Raw genomic sequence first — 20,406 nt, 5'->3', positions numbered from 1 at the left:
AAGTTTGAATGGCTTCAAGAGATAATAAAAACTCTTTATTCTTCAAGAGGAATTGTACAGAGCTGAAGTAAATTTGACAAAATATTTAAGTCTGATAAAATGAAGTGCTAACAGAACCAGAAGAATGAAGGATCTTTTCAAAAGGAGACTGATCTCTTTTTAAATGTCAGTTCATTCTAATGGCACATCATTCGTAGCCATTTGAATCACTGGTCAGGTGGTCAACGACAAAGGCTTGCTATGTGAGACAGGTAACATAAAGGGGCATGCAGAGCGTGGGAAGGCTGACACGATGACATCTCCTGATGACCACAGGACACACAGTGTAAACCTGCCCTTTCAAGGAAGAGCAACCAAGACCTAAGAAGCTTCTGCAGAACATACAAGCCTGATTTCCACAACACAAGAATTTCTACAACTTGTTTACTTTAAAACGATTTAAAATTTTAATTCATAAGCTAGAATAAGTAAAAATAAAACAAAGCACAATCAATATATAAATAACTGTTACATCTGTTGTAATGAAAATACACTGATAATCTTGTTTAGACAGCTATCTCTTTCTTTAAAACACACACAAGTATTTCTGTTAATTTTTTTTTAGTTAGATTTTCTCTATATAAAAACAGGCTGTCTTTGACCACTCTATCCTCCTATTTTAAGTCTCTAGACTGACAGTGCCACTACAACCAACTGAAAAATATATGGTGTTTTCCAGGCTGGCCTTAAGCTCACTGTGTAGCCAAGGATGACCCTGAACTGTTCTGCTTCCAGAGAGCTGGGATTAGAAATGTGGACCTCCACACCTTGTTTTATATGGTACTGGAGCTCAGATCTGGGCTTTGTGGTTATTTGGCAGGTACTCTAGCAAGTGATCTACTTTCCTAACTCCTACCCGACTATCTCTTTTGTAATACAGATTATAAAATATTAGCTCTAAACCACGATTTAATTAAAATATCAAGCAGTCAGATTCCAAGTCTTTTTTTTTCTCTATAATATAATTTTATTACTTTTTTCTTCCCTTGGACTTTTTTTTAATATTTTTTTATTTTTAAATAATTTTATACATTCACTTGTATCCCAGCTGTAGCCCTCTTCCTCTTTCCCTCCTAATCCTCCCCTCCCTCCCTCATCTCCTCCCTGCCCCCTTCAGAATCCACTGAGAGGGCCATGTCCTCCTCTCCTTCCGTCTGGTCCTAGCTTATCAGGTTTCTTCAGGATGGTTGCAATGTCCTTATCTGTGGCCTAGCAAGGCTGCTCCTCCCTCAGCAGGGAGGGGAAGCTCATGAGTTCAAGACAGAAATAACTCCTGTCCCCCTTACTAGGGATTCCAACTCTTAACAGGACTGAAAAGTGACAGTTAATATTTCTGATATTTAGATTTCCCACAAAACACATTTTTTCCGAAAAACAGATTCAAGAGAGATCTAACTTGTAGGTTCTTAGGTGGAAGCTAAGTGATACATAATTCATTTCACCTTTAACCATTTTTGTTCAGAAGTCAATTCATATATTAATTTTCATTAAAGCTAAAAATATAATATTGTGGACACACTATTATGTTTTAATTGTGAAGGATATGTTCAGTGAAGCAAGTTCAGAAAAAAAATATATGGCAAAATTATTAGAACAGAGTTTGGAGGATCTAAAGCAATGGTAAATTGGAATGTTCTCTGTCATATTTTGCTGAAATGCAGCTTTACAGTCAGTTATAATCTAAGCTAGTGTTGAACTATGACCCTCCTGCTTCATCCTCTTCAGTATTTGACTACTGGCATGTGCTGCCATGAACAGCATAATCATAATTGCATTGTATAGATGTAGGAAAATCATAATAAAACCTATCATTTTATAGAAATAATATACACTGGTACTAATTTTTAAAAAAAATGTTTCCTAAACAGATTCCTTTAAAAAAATTCATAATTTACTACTTCTGGAAATCAAAGTAATTCATTTACCTTTGAGGCTGTGCTATCCAAAGTCTTGAATTCATTCATGTATTCATCTAAAAACACCTTGAAAGTGTTAACCCAAACTCTCACTGGAGATTCATTCCAATCACGTTGCTCAAGCCTCATAGTCTTTTCCAGAATCTGTTCAAACAATGCGTACAGGTCTTTATAGCGTATGCTTTTCCCATCATCCATCTAATGAGAAGGAAAAAAAAAAAAAGTTAACTTTTATGGAGACATTCTTTACATACTGATTCAGCTTCTACTGGTAAAATATAGGTTAGCTCTTCATATAGTTTATAATGAGCCAGCTCAAGTAGTTATCTAGCATTCACCAAGTCCCACGATAGCATAAAATATAGGCAGGATAGATCTACTAAGTACTAGTAAAAACATAACAGTTGAAGTCCTATAATAATTAAACAAGCCCTAAGAACGGCTCCCTTGAGTCCGGCTTTACAGATTATTAAAATTACAAAGCCAAGCTGAGTTGTGAATATCTCCTGACATGGCCTTAGCTTACCGCCAATGCAGATGAGTAAGAGCTGAAGATATTCTGCCGAAATTCTTTCAGGGCTTTTTTAAATACAACATCCACTAATGTATCCTTCTTGCTGTCTTCATTATCTAGGTCATTCATCTAAGGACCAGCCACAGAAAAAGTTGTTATACACAATTAATTCATCAAAAAGATACAAATGCAATGGTTGAAATGTCTCTCAAGCAGTGATATTCTAAACGTACAAGCCACTGGATGTTACAGGACCTAGGAAAAGGACAATACACTGCATCATATCTAAGTTCCCTTCTGACATTTTGATTTTACAGTTCTGTCAACAGAACAGCTACAAATCTACAAGCCTCACCTTCATATACGACAACTGTGAAATCATAGACGAGACTAAAACTTTAAATCCTGTCTGATTGCGCATGCCCTATTATCTGACCTTTTGATAACAAATCCACTGCTTGTGTGACTGAAGTTTTAACCTGTCTTATTATAACATATAGCATATGTTATATAGCATATAGCATACCCTGTGTATACAAGTATTCTTTAGTCAAATCTTCTCAGAGGCTAACTCAGCAAGCAAAGCATACCTTTTTCAGAAGAAATTCATCCATACTTTTTAAATCATTGGCACTTGCTATGATTTGAACAGAGTCATTTTGCCAATGCGTAGAATCTGAGGCCACACTGCTGATTTTCACACCCCTCTTGCGCTTTGCCTTTGGAGAAGGCTCCTTATTCTCTTTGAATTCTTTTCGGCAACTCCCAGGCAGTTCTGGGCTCAAAGGAGGTGTTGGGTGGTACTGAGTTAATTCTACAATTCAAAACAAGGGTAAGTAAAAACATAGGCTTAGTAAAAATATTGAAAATCTCTATCCTTACTGTAAAAACCTTAGTCCCAAAGATGGGGAGGAGTAAGCTACAAACTAGCATATTAAATACTGTCCATCCAGCTGTAACTGTGCTGTACTTGTCTGAAGGAACATCCAGTTATTATATCTAACTAACCAAAAGGAGAATTTGATAATTACAGTTTTTACTGTAGTCTACAACCATGACCACAACAGCGACACTGCCTGCTGATAGTTAATACCTTGTTAGGAAGTCAAGTAGCTCACCTGGCTTGCTTCTGCTCTAGTATCTTATTGAGGGTTTTCTTCTACACACCCCCTATAGCTGTCTAAACTCTCACAGGATCTGTGGAGCAAACTGGCAGTATATATTACAGAGAAAAGTACCACGTTTTCCTATTTTTTTCACACTAGGGAATAAAATTCTATGCTGACCATTACAATTTGGAACCACAACTAGATTAGACTTGCAAAGCCCTATCCGAAACCTAAGGAGAATGTTGGCCTCTTCTCATTTCACATGTGCTCGCTTCCTCAACATGTATGTTCCTTAACTTCTCAACAATGGCTTATCCTAATTCCATCTAAATGCTTACCCTGATAATAAACCAAACAAAAAGCAATTCCTTCTATAATAAATGTCGCTTCAGGCAGGAATTGGGACAAACTCAATCTCAATTGGGACATGACACCAAAATAAAGCTATATAAAAACTGATATAAACTGACTCCATTTTAACTAACTAAATAATTATTTTGCAAAGTTAGTATCCTTTTTAGAATGAAGTAATCATATCGTGTAAATTATCTCAGTTTAGCATTAAAAACAAAGGCTACCTTATTAATTTTTTCCAAACAAAAATAAAGTCCATAATCCTAATTTTCATAAATGTCCCTTATATAATGACATCTGCTTATAATGTATATTTTCAACTAATGAGCCTTACCACTCTTTTTTGGAAATTATATTAGAATATAATTACTGAAAAGGATAAGATTTAGAATGAAGATTGTCAATTAGATAATGTATTAAGAAAATGAACATTTGAGTAATGCAATGGGGAAAATTAGAAGTTTTTCTAATGTAAATATAATTTAAAAGTTAGATTCGGGTTAGATAACCACTGAATTTACTATTATTTTCATCTATATCAGACGGTAAGTTGACAGGAACAGAGCTACAAGATACAAAATGAGAGGTTAATTCCATCTCTACCATTCTTTCAAGTGCTAATTGCTCCTCTTGGGTACTTTCACATGTGTTACATCTATATCCTAAAAGTCAAAAGAATAGCTACATTATGAAATTGTAAGCATTAGTGTATAGTAGATGTGACAGTTGATATGTCAACTTGACAGGATCTAAGATCACTTTGGAGACAATTTCTGGGATTATTGAGATTAGGCTGAGCAGGAAGACCACCATTAAATGTAGGTAGTACCATTCTATGGGTTAGGGTCACAGACTGCATTAATAGGGAACTGAACACCAGCATTCTTCTCTTTGCTTCCTGAATGCAGACTCATATTCATGCTGTCATGCTTCAGTTTCCCTCAAATTATAGATCAAAATAAATTCTTCCTTTTTAAAAAAAGAGAGCAGGAAAGTTGGCCAAGCCCCTCAGAGGCGGCAGCACTTGGGAGAGTGGCCCCACATCTTGACTGGGCTGCACTGTGGAGCTGACTCTGGAGGTGTAGATGCAGCTGAGCAAGTACCTGAGGGCATGAGAGCAAGAAAGCTGACCCTACCTCCTGCAGATGGCAGCAGAGGGCAGCATGGCCAGAGCAGTGCTGGAAAGCTTACCCTTGTGGTGTGGATAAGGGAGAAGCAGTGTGCTGACCAGCTCAGCTACCACCAAGATCCACGTCTCTGAGTTGGCCACCCCAAAATCTCTATCAATCATTTGTAAACGGTTGGGACACATGAAAGGGCCAGTCCTACTGATCCAAAACTGCAGGATGTCCATGACACAGAGCAACAATGGGATAACCAGAAGTCCTGGTGATGACCCAATACTGATGGTGTCACATGGTCTTTGACCATGAACCAGACCAATGACTTATCGCAATAAACATTTGCAAATGAAGACGCGCAGACAGAGGGATCTACTGTGGGACATACTGGGACATACCACAGCTTCTACAATGACATGTTTTCTATACTTTGTTTTGTTTTAGTTTGTGTGTTGTTGTTTTTTTGGTGTTTTTTTGTTCTTTTGAGGGGAAGGTTGAAAGAGAAAAGGGCATACAAGATGGGGATGGGGAGATGAGTGGGACTATGGTGCATGATTATAAAACTAACAAAGAATCAACAAAAAGTTTTAAAAATACAAAGTTCTACACAGTTCCAAGACAGCCAAAGCTACACAGAAAGACCTTATCTTAAAACAGACAAATAAAATACAAGAAAAACAAAAAACAAAACAACAACAACAACAAAAAAAAATGTCAACTCTGGAGTTTGAATGCCTGAACTCAAATCCAAATCTTAGGTCTTCTCATTTCAATATGTGTAAATAGATAACTTCTTATCCTTTGGTGCTATTACCTATAAACCACGAATAATAATCACAGCAATATCAGAAAAACTGTTCTTAGAATCAATAGTTTTAATATATATAACATGTTAGCACTCAATAATGAGATAATGCTATGAATTACTATGAATATTATAAAGTACATATATCAAGGGTAAACCTTTACAATTTAGAAAACAAAGGCTAGCCCAAGATTCATCATCACCGAGTGGTTGTGCTTCACTGTTGTATGTGACATTCTTGGAGCATCTCACAGAAGCAGAGAATATCCCTTGCTTTACTAAGAAAGGAGGCACTTACCAACACTAGTCCTATCAGTAAAACATCACTCCAAGAGGAGTGTCATTCTGAAGAAAGCACAGTACACTTCAGAATGAGTAACAAATTATGAAGCTCCACCCTTTGTCCATTTTTACCATCAGAAAATGGATGAGCCGGTGTCACATCTGAGCCAGCGAAGAGTGATGAGACTTCCGACTGGGTAGCAGGTTTTACTCTAGTAGTCTTCTTCTCTCCTTGTTTCCCTTTGGCCCAGAATCTCATCTTTGTTCTCTGAGGTCTGTTTTTAAAACAAAATACAGGTAAAATGGAAATCAGATGTCTCCGTAATACTTGTGTTTCCTCTTAAGCGTCTATACTCTTCATATGTAGTAGTCTATTGGAACTTCAATATTCAAACCCTTGGGTGGAAACATGCTAGGCAAAACTTTTGAGCCATACTCTCAACTCTTCATCTTGAATACAATTTAAATCATTTGGTAAGTCTCAAAACAGTGAAACTAGAATTCCAACTTATGCTTCCTGATGGCAAACTGCCATCTTTTCATTGTTTTTTTTTTTATTTTTACATTTTTATTTTTTTAATATTAGTTAGTTTTTTTTTTAAATAAATCTTTATATTCTCCTTTTTTATTCAGAACCCCTATTTCTTTTTTTTAATTTTTTATTAATTACACTTTATTCATTTTGTATCCCCCCATTAGCCCCTCGATCCTCCCCTCCCGATCCCACCCTCCCTCCCCTTTCTGCATGCATGCCACTCCCCAAGTCCACTGATAGGGGAGGTTCTCCTCTTCTTTCTGATCTTAGTCTATCAGTTCTCATCAAAAGTGGCTGCATTGTCCTCTACTGTGGCCTGATAAGGCTGCTCCCCCCTCACAAAAAAAACATTTGCTCAACCATGTTTGTAGCAGCTTTATTTGTAATAGCCAGAAGCTGGAAACAACCCAGATGCCCCTCAACTGAAGAATGGATGCAGAAACTGTGGTACATCTATACAATGGAGTATTACTCAGCAATGAAAAATAAGGAAATCATGAAATTTGCAGGTAAATGGTGGGACTTGGAAAGGATCATCCTGAGTGAGTTGTCCCAGAAGCAAAAAGACACGCATGGTATATACTCACTCATATAAACATACAATATAGAATAAACCCACTAAAATCTGTACATCTAAACAAACTAAGCAAAAGAGAGGACCCTAACTAAAATGTTCAATCCCCATCCTGAAAGGCAAAGAGGATGGACATCAGAAGAAAAAGAAAATAGGAAACAACCTCGGAACCTGCTACAGAGGGCCTCTGAAAGCCAGAAGAAAACAGGAAACAACCTTGAAACCTGCCACAGAGGGCCTCTGAAAGCTTCTGCAGTATAGACTGTCAAAGCAGATGCTGAGCCTGATGGCCAACTGATGGGCAGAGTGAATGGAATTCTATGTAAGAAGTGGGAAATAGTAACAGCTGGAGGGGACGGGAACTCCACAAGGAGAGCAACAGAACAAGATAATTTGAACACAGGAGTCTTCCCAGAGACTCATACTCCAACCAAGGACTATTCGTGGAGATGACCTGGAACCCCTGCACAGGTGTAGCCCATGGCAGTTCAGAGTCCAAGTGGGTTACATAGTAATGGGAAGAGGGACTGCCTCTGACATAATCTGATTGGCCTGCTCGTTGATCATCTTTTCATTGTTATAGCTCAAATGTAGCTTCAAACAAAGAAAACTCATTCAAATAAATTATTGTTAATTACTAACCACTCTAAAAAAGATGTTCCTTTATATTGTTAGCAATTTCTTCCTGGTCTGTCAATAGGAATCTTAAATTTTACTCACAGAAATCATGATTTCAATGTAATTTTAAACGTTTTCACTCATTAGCATTATAATTAGCCACAGCCACTACTTATTTGAACATTTGCTAAGAGCAGTGATGAGTACTATTACTTTAATCACACTTTACATATCAGGTTAAACATCGATGAAAAGTCTGAATCCCAACTGCTCTAAAATACAAAACTTATGAGAGCTGATGAGGGCAGAAGTGAAAAACTCATCTAAGTGACAGGTCATAAATGAACTAACTATACAAAAAAAAGTATAAAATCATCCACCACCTATGTGTATAAGGTGTAAATTAACTATAAATAACTTGTTAGTACATTTAGCTCCTATTCCACTATGCTCCACTATGCATATGCAAATACTTCCCAAAGAATGAAAAAATCTGAAAACACCTTCTAGTCCTAAGCATCCTTGATACTTTCGGGTGTTGTAAATATTTTTCTATTTAGAAATAGAAATATTTCACCATGAAAACCTGTAAGTTGGGCAATGGTGGTAAACACCTTTAATTCCAGCACTTGGGATGCAGAGGCAAGTGGATCTCTATAAGTTCGAGGCCAGCCTAGTCAAGAGTGAGTTCCAGTACAGCCAAGGCTGCACAGAGAAACCCTTTCTCAAAAAAAAAAAAAAAAAAAAAAACAAACTATAAATATTGACTTCCTTGTTTTTAATTGCTGAGTAATATTCCACTGTGTAAATGTACCACAATTTCTGTATCAATTCTTTGGCTGAGGGACATCTAGGTTGTTTCCAGATTCTGGGTATTACGAATAAAGCTGCTATGAACATAGTTGAGCAAATGTCCTTGTTGTATGGTTGAGCATCTATCTGATATATGCCCAGGAGTGGTATAGCTAGATCTTGAAGAAGCGCTATTCCTAATGTTCTGAGGGAGCACTAGATTGATTTCCAAAGTGGTTGTACAAGTTTACATTCCCACCAGGAATGGAGGAGGGTTCCCTGTTCTCCACAAATTCTAGAGCATTCTAGAGTTTTTGATCTTAGCCATTCTGATGGGTGTAAGGAAATCATGAAATTTGCAGGCAAATGGATGGGAATAGAAAAGATCATCCTGAGTGAGGTGATCCAGAAGCAGAAAGACACACATGGTATATACTCACTTATGATGGATATTAGCCATATAATAGAGGATAAACATACTAAAATCTATTGTCCTAAAGCAGCTAAACAACAAGGAGGACCCTAGGAAAGATGCTTAATCCTCATTCAGAAGGGCAAACAGTATAGACATCGGAAGCAGGAGAAGACAGGGAACAGGGCAGGAACCTACCACAGAAGGCCTCTGAAACAATCTACCCAGCAGGATATAGAAGCAGATGCTGAGACTCAACCAAACTTGGGCAGAGTGGGAGACAGAAAGACCTGAAGGGGACAGGAGCTCCACAAGTAGACCAACAGAGCCAAAAAACCTGGGCCCAGGGGGTCCTGCAGAGACTGATACTCAAACCATGGACCATGCATGGAGAGGACCTGCACCGATGTAGCCCATAGGCTCAGTCTCCAACTGGGGCCCCTAGTAAGGGGAGCGGGGACTTTCTTTGGCATGAACTCAGGGGCAGGCTCTCTGATCACCTCCCCATGTGGGGTGCAGCCCTACCTGGCTACAGAGGAAGACAATGCAGCTAGTCCTGATGAGACTTGATAGACTAGGGTCAGATAGAAGAGGAGGAGGACTTCCCCTATCAGTGGACTAGGGGAGGGGCCTGTAGGGGGAGAAGATGGAGGGAGAATGGAACTGGGAGGAGATGAGGGACAGGGCTACAGCTAGGATACAAAGTGAATAAATTGTAATAAATGAAAAATAAATAAATAAACCTTGAGTGACTTTTCTAAAATTAATCCTCCGGTGAGAATTGTTCCTACCATGATATATACAAGTATTTTATCTATTTGCTTGTTAGTGTTTGTTTATTATTATGGGAACTGAGCCTCTGGCATCCTACATGCTAGGCAAGCACTCTACCACTGCAGTGATTTGAAAGAGAAATGCCCTCACCTGACTCCCTCAGGTTCATGTATTGAATACTTGGGTCTCCTGGTGGCACTATTAGGATGGGTTGTGGAAACACCGAGAGGCAGCATTACTGCAGTAAGTCATTGCAGGCACACTTTGTTTATAGTCTTGCCCCACTTCTTGTCCATTCTCTGCTTCCTGCTTGCTGTTACAGATGTGAGTGATCACTTTCCTAATCAAGCTGTGATGCCTCCCTTCCATGCTGGACTCTTTCTTATCCCTTTGGAACTATAAGCTAACATAAACTTTTCCTTCCATAAATTGCCTTGATCATGGTGTTTTACTACAGCAAATGTAAAGTAACTAATGCAACACTGAACTCCATCTGTCTCTCTTCTGTTCTTTTATTTCTTTTATTTTGCAACAGCATCTCACAAGTTGTTCTGGCAGACCTTAAGTTCTATAGCTCCAGCCACCTCTGAACTTGTGTTCATCCTACCTCACCCTCAAGTAACGGGGATTAATGGTGTGTGCCATCAGGCTGGACAGTTTGCTATACTATAATGACTCTTCATATATAGATGTCTCTTTTCATGAAAATCAATGAAGTACACTGAAATGCTAGCAGCTCACATGTACTATATATTCTAACTTTATACTGGGGGTTATAATTTGTAAAATAATTTGTGAATGAACATAAAAATTGAATTTGAAAATTTCAACACCTACTAGGTAACAAGCCTATATCTTGTTCTGGATTTTAGTGAAACTAGTTTGAGTTTCTCTCCATTTAATTTGATGTTGGCTACTGACTTGCTATATATTGCCTTTACTATCTTTAGGTATGTCCCTTGTATCCCTGATCTCTCAAGACTTATCATAAAAAGGTGTTGAATTTTATCAAAGGCCTTTTCAGAATCTAACGAGATGATCATATGGTTTTATTCTTTCAGTTTGTTTATATGGTGGATTACACTGACAGATTTTTGTATGCTGAACCTCTTCCTGGGTAGAGGAAATAGAACAGATACTACAGGTGGACTGGGGCAGGCAGGAGAAGATGTAGGAAGAGAGTACTGGAGAGAAGACAACTGGAATTGGCTAGGTAGGAAGAATCTCAGAGATGAGTAGAAATCTAGTGCAATAAGAAGTCCCAGGAATCTCTGAGGGTAACCCTAGTGTGGGGGGGGGGGAGGGGGAGGAACAGGTGAACCAACCATCTCCTGTAACCAGGCAAGACTTCCATTACAGGGATTAGAACACTAATGCAGCTTTAAAACTTTCAACCTAAAATTTGTAGGTTTGTCCTGCCTATAAAATGTGCTGTGGTAAAAGTGGTGTAGAAATTGGGGGAGAGGCCAACCAGTGACTAGTCCAGCTTGAGACCCACGCCATGAGAGAGAGCCCAACCCTGGCACTGCCTGGAGGGCCAGGAACCAGAGGCTAGATAGCCCAGAGACATAGGATAGAACCAAACATGACTGGCACACAAAAAAAGTCAATTAAATGATGCCTAATGATATTCTGCTGTACTCATAGACTGGTGCCTAGTCCAACTGTCATCAGAGAGGCTTCTTCCAGCAAATGATTGAAACAGACACAGAGAATCACAGTCAGACATTATGCGGAGCTCTAACAGAATCCTGCGGAAGAAGAGGAGGAAGAATAGTAGGAGTCGGAGGGGTCAGTGATGTCACAGGAGAACCCAAAGACTCAACTAACCTGGGCTCATAGGGGCTCAGAGCAACTAAACTGACCATCGGGGAGCCTAAATGGTACTGATTTAGGCCCTCCACATACATGTTACAGTTGTGTAGCTTGGACTTCTACTGGGACTCCTAACAGTGGGAGCAGGGCTGCCTCTGATGCTTCTGTAACCCTGTTATTACCACTGGGTCACCTCATCCAGTCATACTAGGAGGGAAGGTGCCTAGACTTACTGCAAGTTGATATGCCATGTTTGGTTGATGTCTTTGGGAGGCCTGCCTTTTTCTGAAAGGAAATGAGGGAGTAGACAGGAGGAGGCACAACAGGAGAGCTGGGAGGCCTTGGAGGAGAGAAAGGAGGAAAAAACTGCAGTCAGATGTAATATATGGGGGGGGGCGGAAAAGAAAGGGAGGGATGGAGGGATAGATAGACAAGTAAAAGAAGATGGTGATGATGACGACAACCTACTTTTACTGTTACAATGGAAATACCTTTTCAAGTACAAGCCTACTTTTATCCATTACAGTTTTCAGTCCTTACTGGGGCGTCAGTTCTATGAAATTTGGTTGAATTGGGTTTTTTTTCCCCCTTGAGGCAAAGTCTTACCATGTTGTCCATGTTGACCTCCAACTTTATATTCTCTTCCCTCCACCTCTTGAATGAATGCTGGAATTACAAGTATGTGTCACCACACCCAGCTCAATTTATTTTAGAAATAGTTTGCTCCTCTACATTTTTTCTTCGTATTAAGTAACTGATGTTTTAAACTTCCTTATCTAAACTGATGTTAGAACTTCCTTATCTCATTTATGTATTTTTCTTTTAGGAAAACTTTCTGAGATATATTCTTTACTTTTCTGCCTTCTCATTACCATTTTGTATTATTATTATTAGTAGTAGTAGTATTAGTAGTAGTATGTGTTGCCAAGTGTTCTCCTCAGTTACTCTCCATCTTCTTGAAATGAAGTCTCTCACTGAACTTGAAGTTTACCAATTTGGCTAACCGGCCTGAGCAGTAAGCTCCAAGGATCTACTGTTTCTTGCCCCTGCCACTAGAGACACAGCTGTAGCTCTATACCTGGATTTTTTTAAATTTATTTTTTATATTAATTAGTTTATTCATTTTGCATCCCAGCTGTAGCCCCTTCCCTCACTCCCTCCCAATCCCACCTTCCCTCCTTTATCTCCTCCTATTCCCCTCTCCAAGTCCACTGATAGGGAAGGTCTTCCTCCTCCCTTCCATCTGCCCCGAGCCTATCAAGTATCATCAGGACTAGCTGCATTGTCCTCCTCTGTGACCTGGCAAGGCTGCTCCCTGCTCAGGGGAAGGTGATCAAAGAGCCAGCCACTGAGTTCATGCCAGAGACACCCCCTGTTCCCCTTACTAGGCCACCACTTGAAAACTGAGCAGCCATGGCTACATCTGTGCAGGGGTTCTAGGTTATCTCCCTGCATGGACCTTGGTTGGAGTATCAGTCTCAGAAAAGACCCCTGTGCCCAGATTTTTTGGTTCTGTTGCTCTCCTTGTTGAGCTCCTGTTCTCTCCAGGTCTTACTATCTCCCCCTTCTTTTATAAGATTCCCTGCACTCTGCCCAAAGTTTGGTTATGAGTCTCGGCATCTGCTTTGATACCCTGCTGGATAGAGTCTTTCAGAGGCCCTCTGTGGTAGGCTCCTGTTCTGTTTCCTGTTTTCTCCTTCTTCCAATGTCCATCCTGTTTGTCTTTCTGAATGACATACCTAGATTTTTATGTGAGTGATGAAGATCTAAACTCAGGTCTTCATACTTGCTTAGTAGCACTTTATCCATTAAGCTGCTAGCCTCTAACCCATTATCATTTTTAATTTTCAGAAATTATGTTTTTTTTCATAAAGTTTTGTTTCAGCTATATTGATTTATGTAGAATTTTCATTATTAATTATATCTACTGGTTTTGAAGTTTTCTATCTTGTAAATTTTCGTTTTTCTTAAATGTATGGTAATCACTGATATCTAATTATGACTAAACATGAGGTTTAAAGTGTTGCTTGGAAGCTCTAGTGTGCACTAGCAGAGCTCCTAAACCATGTCTTCCTTATAGGGTTATCTGGCTGGTCAATTTTGCAAGGAAATCCCTTCTAACTGTTCCTCAACAGATGAACAAAGTCCCCAAAACTCTTTGAACCATCTGCTCAAAGGGTATAAAAACATTACTTAGCAAAGAAAAGGAAAGAGCTGAGAGATTTAAGCATTTAATGTGTAAAATTCATTTAAAAAAATACAGGGGATAGGTCAATAGGTAAAGTGTTTGCATGAAACCCTCAGTTCAGTCCCCAGAGCCCTTGGGTGTGGCCTTGCAGGCTTATAATTCCAGTACTGCAGAGGTGGAGACAGGGAGATTCCTGGAGCTAGCTGCTGGCCAGACTAGCCAGACCAGCAAGCCCAAGAACTCAGTAACAAACCTATCTCACGAAATACAGTGGCTAGCACCTGAATGGCCTATGACCTTCACATACATACACCTGCACTCAAGCACACATATACCAGTACATTCATGCATCACATCACACAAACATTAAAAATAAAAATAAAAAGAACCCAAATACTTGGCCCACACCTTAAAAATATTGGGCAAACTTGCTGGCAGTTGTGGTGTAGTCCTTTAATCCCAGCACATGGAAGGCAAGAGGCAGGTGAATCTCTGTGAGTTCGAGACCAGGCTGGTCGACAGAGCGAGTTCCAAGACAGCCAAAGATACAGAGAAAAACTGTCTGGGGTGGAATATTGGGTAAGCTTAAGTCTGGAGATCTTCTATTTTTATCTTTTTCTAAAAAATAGTTCATTATTTTCTGCTAAGAATAGAGAGGGCCAGTTAGCCACCTATATGTGTCTTTCTCAGTTTCACCTACTTGGTTAATATTGAGTCTTTCCTCATCTACTAAGACATTTACATGTTTGATTTTTTTCTCTTTTGTTTCATCCTTTGTGGTCATTTGGGCAAATGAAATGAAAATTAAATTTACGTATTTAACTATCTCTAATTATATGCCCTTTAATCTATTCAATCTTCTTTTTCAATTCTTATTTGTGGTATAATCTTTACTGGTCTTAAGTCCCTTGTAAATCCCTCTTAGTCTATAAAAAGTGTTCTACAATTAAGATTTTTTTTTTTCTCTTTAACATAGCTTGACATCTTTCTTTAGACAGGGTCCAAATGCTTATATAATTTTTTTAAAGATGTCTAATTAAAAATAAGAAGTCCATGAATTCTGTGTGTATGGGTGTATACATATACAAAAACCTGTGTATACAGATGAACATCCCTGTGTGTACTAGAGGCCAACAGAGAATGTTAGGTGTCCTGCTCTACCACTCTCTTCTCTTATACCCTGAACCTGGAGCCTACACTACTGACTAGCAAGCCCCAGTGATGCTCCTGTCTCTACTCCTTCCAAAGTGTTGGGGTTACAGCTGTGAGCATGATCATGCACACGCATACACACACACACACACACACACAAATAGGTAGGAGTATGAGTGCTTTAAAAGCCTGCCATGTGTGTATGTGCACCACAGAAGGCCTAGTATCCTTGGAGGTCACATTAGGGCTTTGGAGTCTCTGAAACTGAAGTTAAAAACAATTTTGAGCCACCATATGGATGTTGAGAACTGAACACAGGTCCTCTGAAAAAACAGTATGTGCTCATAACTGCTAAGCCATCTCTTTAGCACCAGACTTTTGTGTGTGGGTATTTCCTTAATTCAGGTCCTCAATCTTCCAGAGTAAATCCTCTTATGTGCTACATGCAGCTACACCCCAGCTCCCCAACGAGCACTCCAAAAGAACAAAATTATTTTCTGAAAATATTTTCATTTTGGTTTTTTGAGACAGAGTTTCTCTGTGTAACAAAGCCCTGGCTGTCCTAGAACTCAAAAATATTCTCCTAAAGCACTTAGTGCAGAATATATCACAAGTCCAAAGCTAAATCAATCTCATCCTATCTAATCTTTCTCTTTTTACAATACAGTATTATTAATGATTAAGAAACTTCCCCCAATCATACTGCTATCCACACAAGATATATATACATATATATCTCAGCATAATAAAGTGCTTGGTACTACTGTTACTTATTTCTTACATTTTAAAGGAAAAGCTGCTGGGGCATGGCACCATCTTCCAGTAATACACCAAAGTGAAAAACACAAAGGGAAAGTGGAGTGGCACCTGCTATGTGTGCCCTAGGCCTTTAGAAAACATGGAGGTGTTCCTCTGGCCACATACAAGGGAATCTATAAAGGGTGATAATGCAGACATCAAGGGAATGAGTACTGTTAAAAAAGAAATGCCTCACAATTTGGCATGGCGAAACAGGAAGATTATAAATCATCCAGCATGTCATGGGCATCATTATAAACAAGCAAGATAAGGGCAAGATTCTTGCAAAGAGAGATGATGCAAGAGTTGATCCTATTAAGCACTCCAGGAGACAGCTTCCTGAAATAGGTGAAGGAAAATGACCAGAAAAAACAATGCCAAATGAAGCACCAGCCTGCTCTACAAGAGAAGCACACTGTATGTGAATGGAAAGGTTAGTTGCCAGAGTCCAAGGCCTATGAATTCAAGGCTTAGTCTACAAAGGGAAATAAAGAGAGCTTGATTGTAAAGTGTTTTTTTTTTTAAAGCAAATTTCCTTAATTTAAAAACTCAATGTATCAATTTTGAAATGAGATCACTGAAGTTATTATATTATTCAGGGCTAGAGAGATGGCTCAGCTGTTAAGAACACTGGCTGCTCTTCCACAGGACCCAGGTTTGATGCCTACCACCCTCATGGTAGGCATATAACTCCAGTCTATAACTCCAGTTCCAGGGGACCTGTCACCCTCACATAGACACACACGCAGGCAAAACACCACTGCAAGTAAAATCATAATAAATGAAAAAAAAAATTAAAAAATTAATGTCATACCTTATGTCCAAATCTGAAGACTTCTGTCTTACTGCCAATTTAGTAATCTCTCCTTGAGACATAGCCTTATGGAGCCTTGCTTGTTCATCAACTGAAGAAAATCGTTGTGATGTCTGTAGGAATTACACATGGAAAGACTTAAAACCAAGTAAATGTATTATAGCATGATTGAATTCAGTAACCTTCAGTTCACATTTCCTGGCAAGTTAGCAAGAATCTCATCAGGTAAGTTAGGAAGACAGTCAAGACCATTCAAAAATAAACTCAGAAAAATCTGAGGCTAAGAAATATGATAACATTATTATCTTTTACACCTCTTTTTATTTGTACCTCAAGGTGGGGATTCTTTTTATGGGTTACAGATTATTGTTATATTCATTCAAATTAAAAAAACAAAAAAAAAAAACAAAAAAACAAAAAACCCAGGTCACACAGAAGAAAAACCAATTTATGTCATCAAACTAGCACTTCAATTTCATTTAACAATTAGTGTACCCCCTCTAAGGACAATTAATTCTGAGAATTCTTGTTACTCATTCAACTAATTTTCTTGTATTTCATCTGTGAAAATATCCTTTAGTTTTTTTGATATGCTTGACTATAGCACAAAAATCAGGCAATACCCAGAGTTCTTAAATACAGAGGTCTGTGGCCAATATAGCATACAGGAAATCCATATCTAATGTACAAAAAGTCAGAGAAAGCAGGTTTTAAGACAACTGGTGAGAAACAAAGAAAGCAGGTGGCTTACACCTGCATCTACTTATTCCTCAAGATGTTACTAGTTTCTGTGCTGTGACAAAGAGAGGGGGAACCCAGGTAAAACTTTCGAGGTATCTTTTGCTGAACACATTAAAATAAAAGTTCATGGCAATCAAAGTGACCAGAGCAGTACTGGGGAGGAAAGAAAGATAGAAGAACTCTGTAGATCTAGAAAAAGTTCCCTTTGCATATTTGGATTAGTACTAATCAATAGCTTTGTATGTGAAAACAACAGGAGACCGAAGATATAACCATCTGAAGTGATTAAAGGTAAGGTTGGCAGTAATGCCAGTGCCCAGGGGCCAGGACCTGAACTTCATGCTGCACAGGCCACTAAGGATACAGATGAACTTGCCTTAGTAGTCAAGAATAATTTGCCTTCCAACTGACTACTGTTAGGGTCTACCGATTTTGAAGGCCCTGAAAATTATCAAACTGTTTCCAGAACAAAGCTCTGGAATATTACCAGAAAACTATAGTGTACAAAATATTAATTGAAAGGAAAAAAATAAATCCTTCAACTAACCAGAAAAAAAAAATCACAATGTAAACTACGTAAGTTTTAAAAAGAGAACTATAAAGTAGAAATATATGTTCCTTAACATAAAGAAGTAGAAATATATGTTCCTTAACATAAAGAAGTAGAAATAAATATATGTTCCTTAAAGATAAAACAAGCCATTTACATTGATTGAATTGCTGTTCGATTAGAAAGATACTAAAATAGTAATAATTATACTCTACATGATGAAAAAGGAAAATTGAAAACAAAAATTTATGGAAAAGACTCAAGCTTCCAGAGATGACACTTCAATATCAATTTTACAAAAGAATTCTTCCTACCACATATTATCTAATTACATTTCTACAAAGTTCGAGAATAGTGGTTGTTTCTGAGAGTAGTGTAAAAGAGGGAAATTGAGCAGAAACATGAGAAAATTGTTGATATTAAAGAAATCTTGATACTTGAAGCATAGGTTTCATAGTTGTAAACATAGTCCTCAAAACAGCAAACTGTCAAATGAAGATCTGTACCTGTCACTGTAAATCCTAGACCTCAATTATAATGTTAATTATATTATAGACCTCAATTACAATGTTAATTATATTATCAAGTCAATAACAATGCAATCATACAGTCAATTTTACAAGGATAAAAGTTGTAGCACTTAGTATGTGGTTCAAAAGAATATATTATTACCTAAAAACTATGTTCCTCACAAAAATATTAAAGTCAAATATTAGTCTAACACTAGAATTACGTGGGCACTTAAAGCACATGCGCATGTGTGTAAGCTTTATTTTTGGTTCAAATTCATAGAGATTGCCAATCAGGAGGTTTACTGTTTACCCTTGCTTGGGATAAAGAATAACATAATGTTGCAGGTATAGAATAAAACTGAAGATGACTGGTAATGGGATGCAGATACCGAAAGTGCATAAAGATTTCAGACTAAGTAATGACCTATCAAAAAACAAATGCAATCAATAAAAAAGATAAAATTATCTTGAAAATAACTTAAAAGGTATCAAGGAAGGAAAAAGCACAAAATTTTAATTGAGAAAATAATAAAGAATATAAAATAAAAATAATAAGGGAGGAAAAAACCATCAGAGGTAAAACAAGACAGGCAAAGAAGAAAGAAATAAAAAAAAAAAAACAAAACAAAATAACAAAGCAAAAACCATTATTAATACCTGAAGTTCCTAAACAAGAGAAACAAAATAATGGAACTTGGCTAGTAAATATAAAGATAACTTTTCAAAAGACAAAATAAGACAAGCATTTACATAAAGAGTCTAGTAGATGTAACGGATCACTAATCTATAATGATCAACTTGAAATCTTATCCTACACTTACACAAGAAGTCTGAGAACCTCCAAACTAAGAGATCAAATGAATCCTAATACAAGAGAGTTAGAATGGCAATAGAGAATACTACATAAAGAAAGATACCAATAAAACAACATTTTCAAAAAACTCAGGGACAGCAATGGAGAACCACTGAATTAAAATCTGGATTTTAAAATTATGGATCTATTTTTTAATTAAAGAAAATTTATTTTACTTTATGGGCACAGATGTTTTACTTGAATCCATGACATGTGCACAGTGTGCCTGCTTTCTAGGATCTCCTGGAACTGAGGTGATGGGCTTTTGAAAGCCATGATGTATGTGCAAAAGCAGACAGTGCTCTTAACTGCTGAGCCATTTCTACAGCCCCTAAATCAAAGATTTAATGTAGTCATGATGATTCCTCAAATATCAAGGCTATATATAAAAGTCATAAAATTGAATATTTAAAAATCCTTCCTGAGTAACTACAGTCTGCTAGAAGAGTTTCATCTAAATAAATAAATTTAGCAGATCAAAGGTGAACACAAAGCTAGGACTTAGAGCAAGGTAATATTAAAGTATATGTTCTGACAAAGAAAAAAGCTCCCAAAACAGATATAAAGAAGATGAGAGCAGAATGACTGATGGTGTCACAGATGTGAATTAATAGGGTATTACTTATTGATAACTGATTAGGTTGGGTATGGTGGAACAATCCTGTAAAAAATAAAAAGTTATAACTGACCTATCAGATCAATAAAGACCTGACTCACCCATGAATGGAAAATACTTTAAATTTTATTCAAAGTAGGACTCAACTATATAGAAACATCTAAGTGAGGATAAAAGAAAGGGTTAAGCAAAAGTCTATCAAGTAAATGGAAGTAGTAAAGAAAGAGAAACAGGTATTAACAAGAACTAAAAATAAAAAGCATTCAATGTGAGAGGGAACTTCTTTAAATATTAAAAGCCACAATTAAGAAGGAATAGAAGATTTATCCTACCATTCTCAGCCTGAGACAGCTAGGTATACAAAATATAATGAAGACATTGAGGACTAGAGATGCTGAGCATATTTTGAAACTTTACACACTGAGCAGAGTACTTTTATCAAATACTTATGGTTCATCACAAAAATTGCATTAGATAGCAAAGAATTCATTAATAAATCCCACCAATTATAAGCACTAGATA

The 20,406-nt window shown here is 37.7% G+C and overlaps 1 protein-coding gene across 3 annotated transcripts in view; it reads right to left on the bottom strand.

Moving 5' to 3' along the window:
• Myo9a (myosin IXA) overlaps positions 1–20,406 on the bottom strand; it is a 196,257-nt gene that overhangs the window by 36,631 nt on the left and 139,220 nt on the right. For all 3 annotated transcript variants that reach the window (XM_055621828.1, XM_055621830.1, XM_055621829.1), the window contains 5 exons: positions 16,613–16,725; positions 6,273–6,415; positions 3,060–3,283; positions 2,482–2,598; positions 1,965–2,153 (listed from right to left, as the gene is read on the bottom strand). In XM_055621828.1, the coding sequence (XP_055477803.1) occupies positions 1,965–2,153; positions 2,482–2,598; positions 3,060–3,283; positions 6,273–6,415; positions 16,613–16,725 (786 nt within the window). The remainder of the gene's footprint in view (positions 1–1,964; positions 2,154–2,481; positions 2,599–3,059; positions 3,284–6,272; positions 6,416–16,612; positions 16,726–20,406) is intronic.

This window comes from Psammomys obesus, unplaced genomic scaffold, assembly GCF_907164565.1.
Source record: "Psammomys obesus unplaced genomic scaffold, mPsaObe1.curated_primary_1811, whole genome shotgun sequence".
In the NCBI taxonomy this organism is placed as follows: domain Eukaryota; kingdom Metazoa; phylum Chordata; class Mammalia; order Rodentia; family Muridae; genus Psammomys; species Psammomys obesus.
This window is presented reverse-complemented; position numbering and strand designations above follow the sequence as displayed.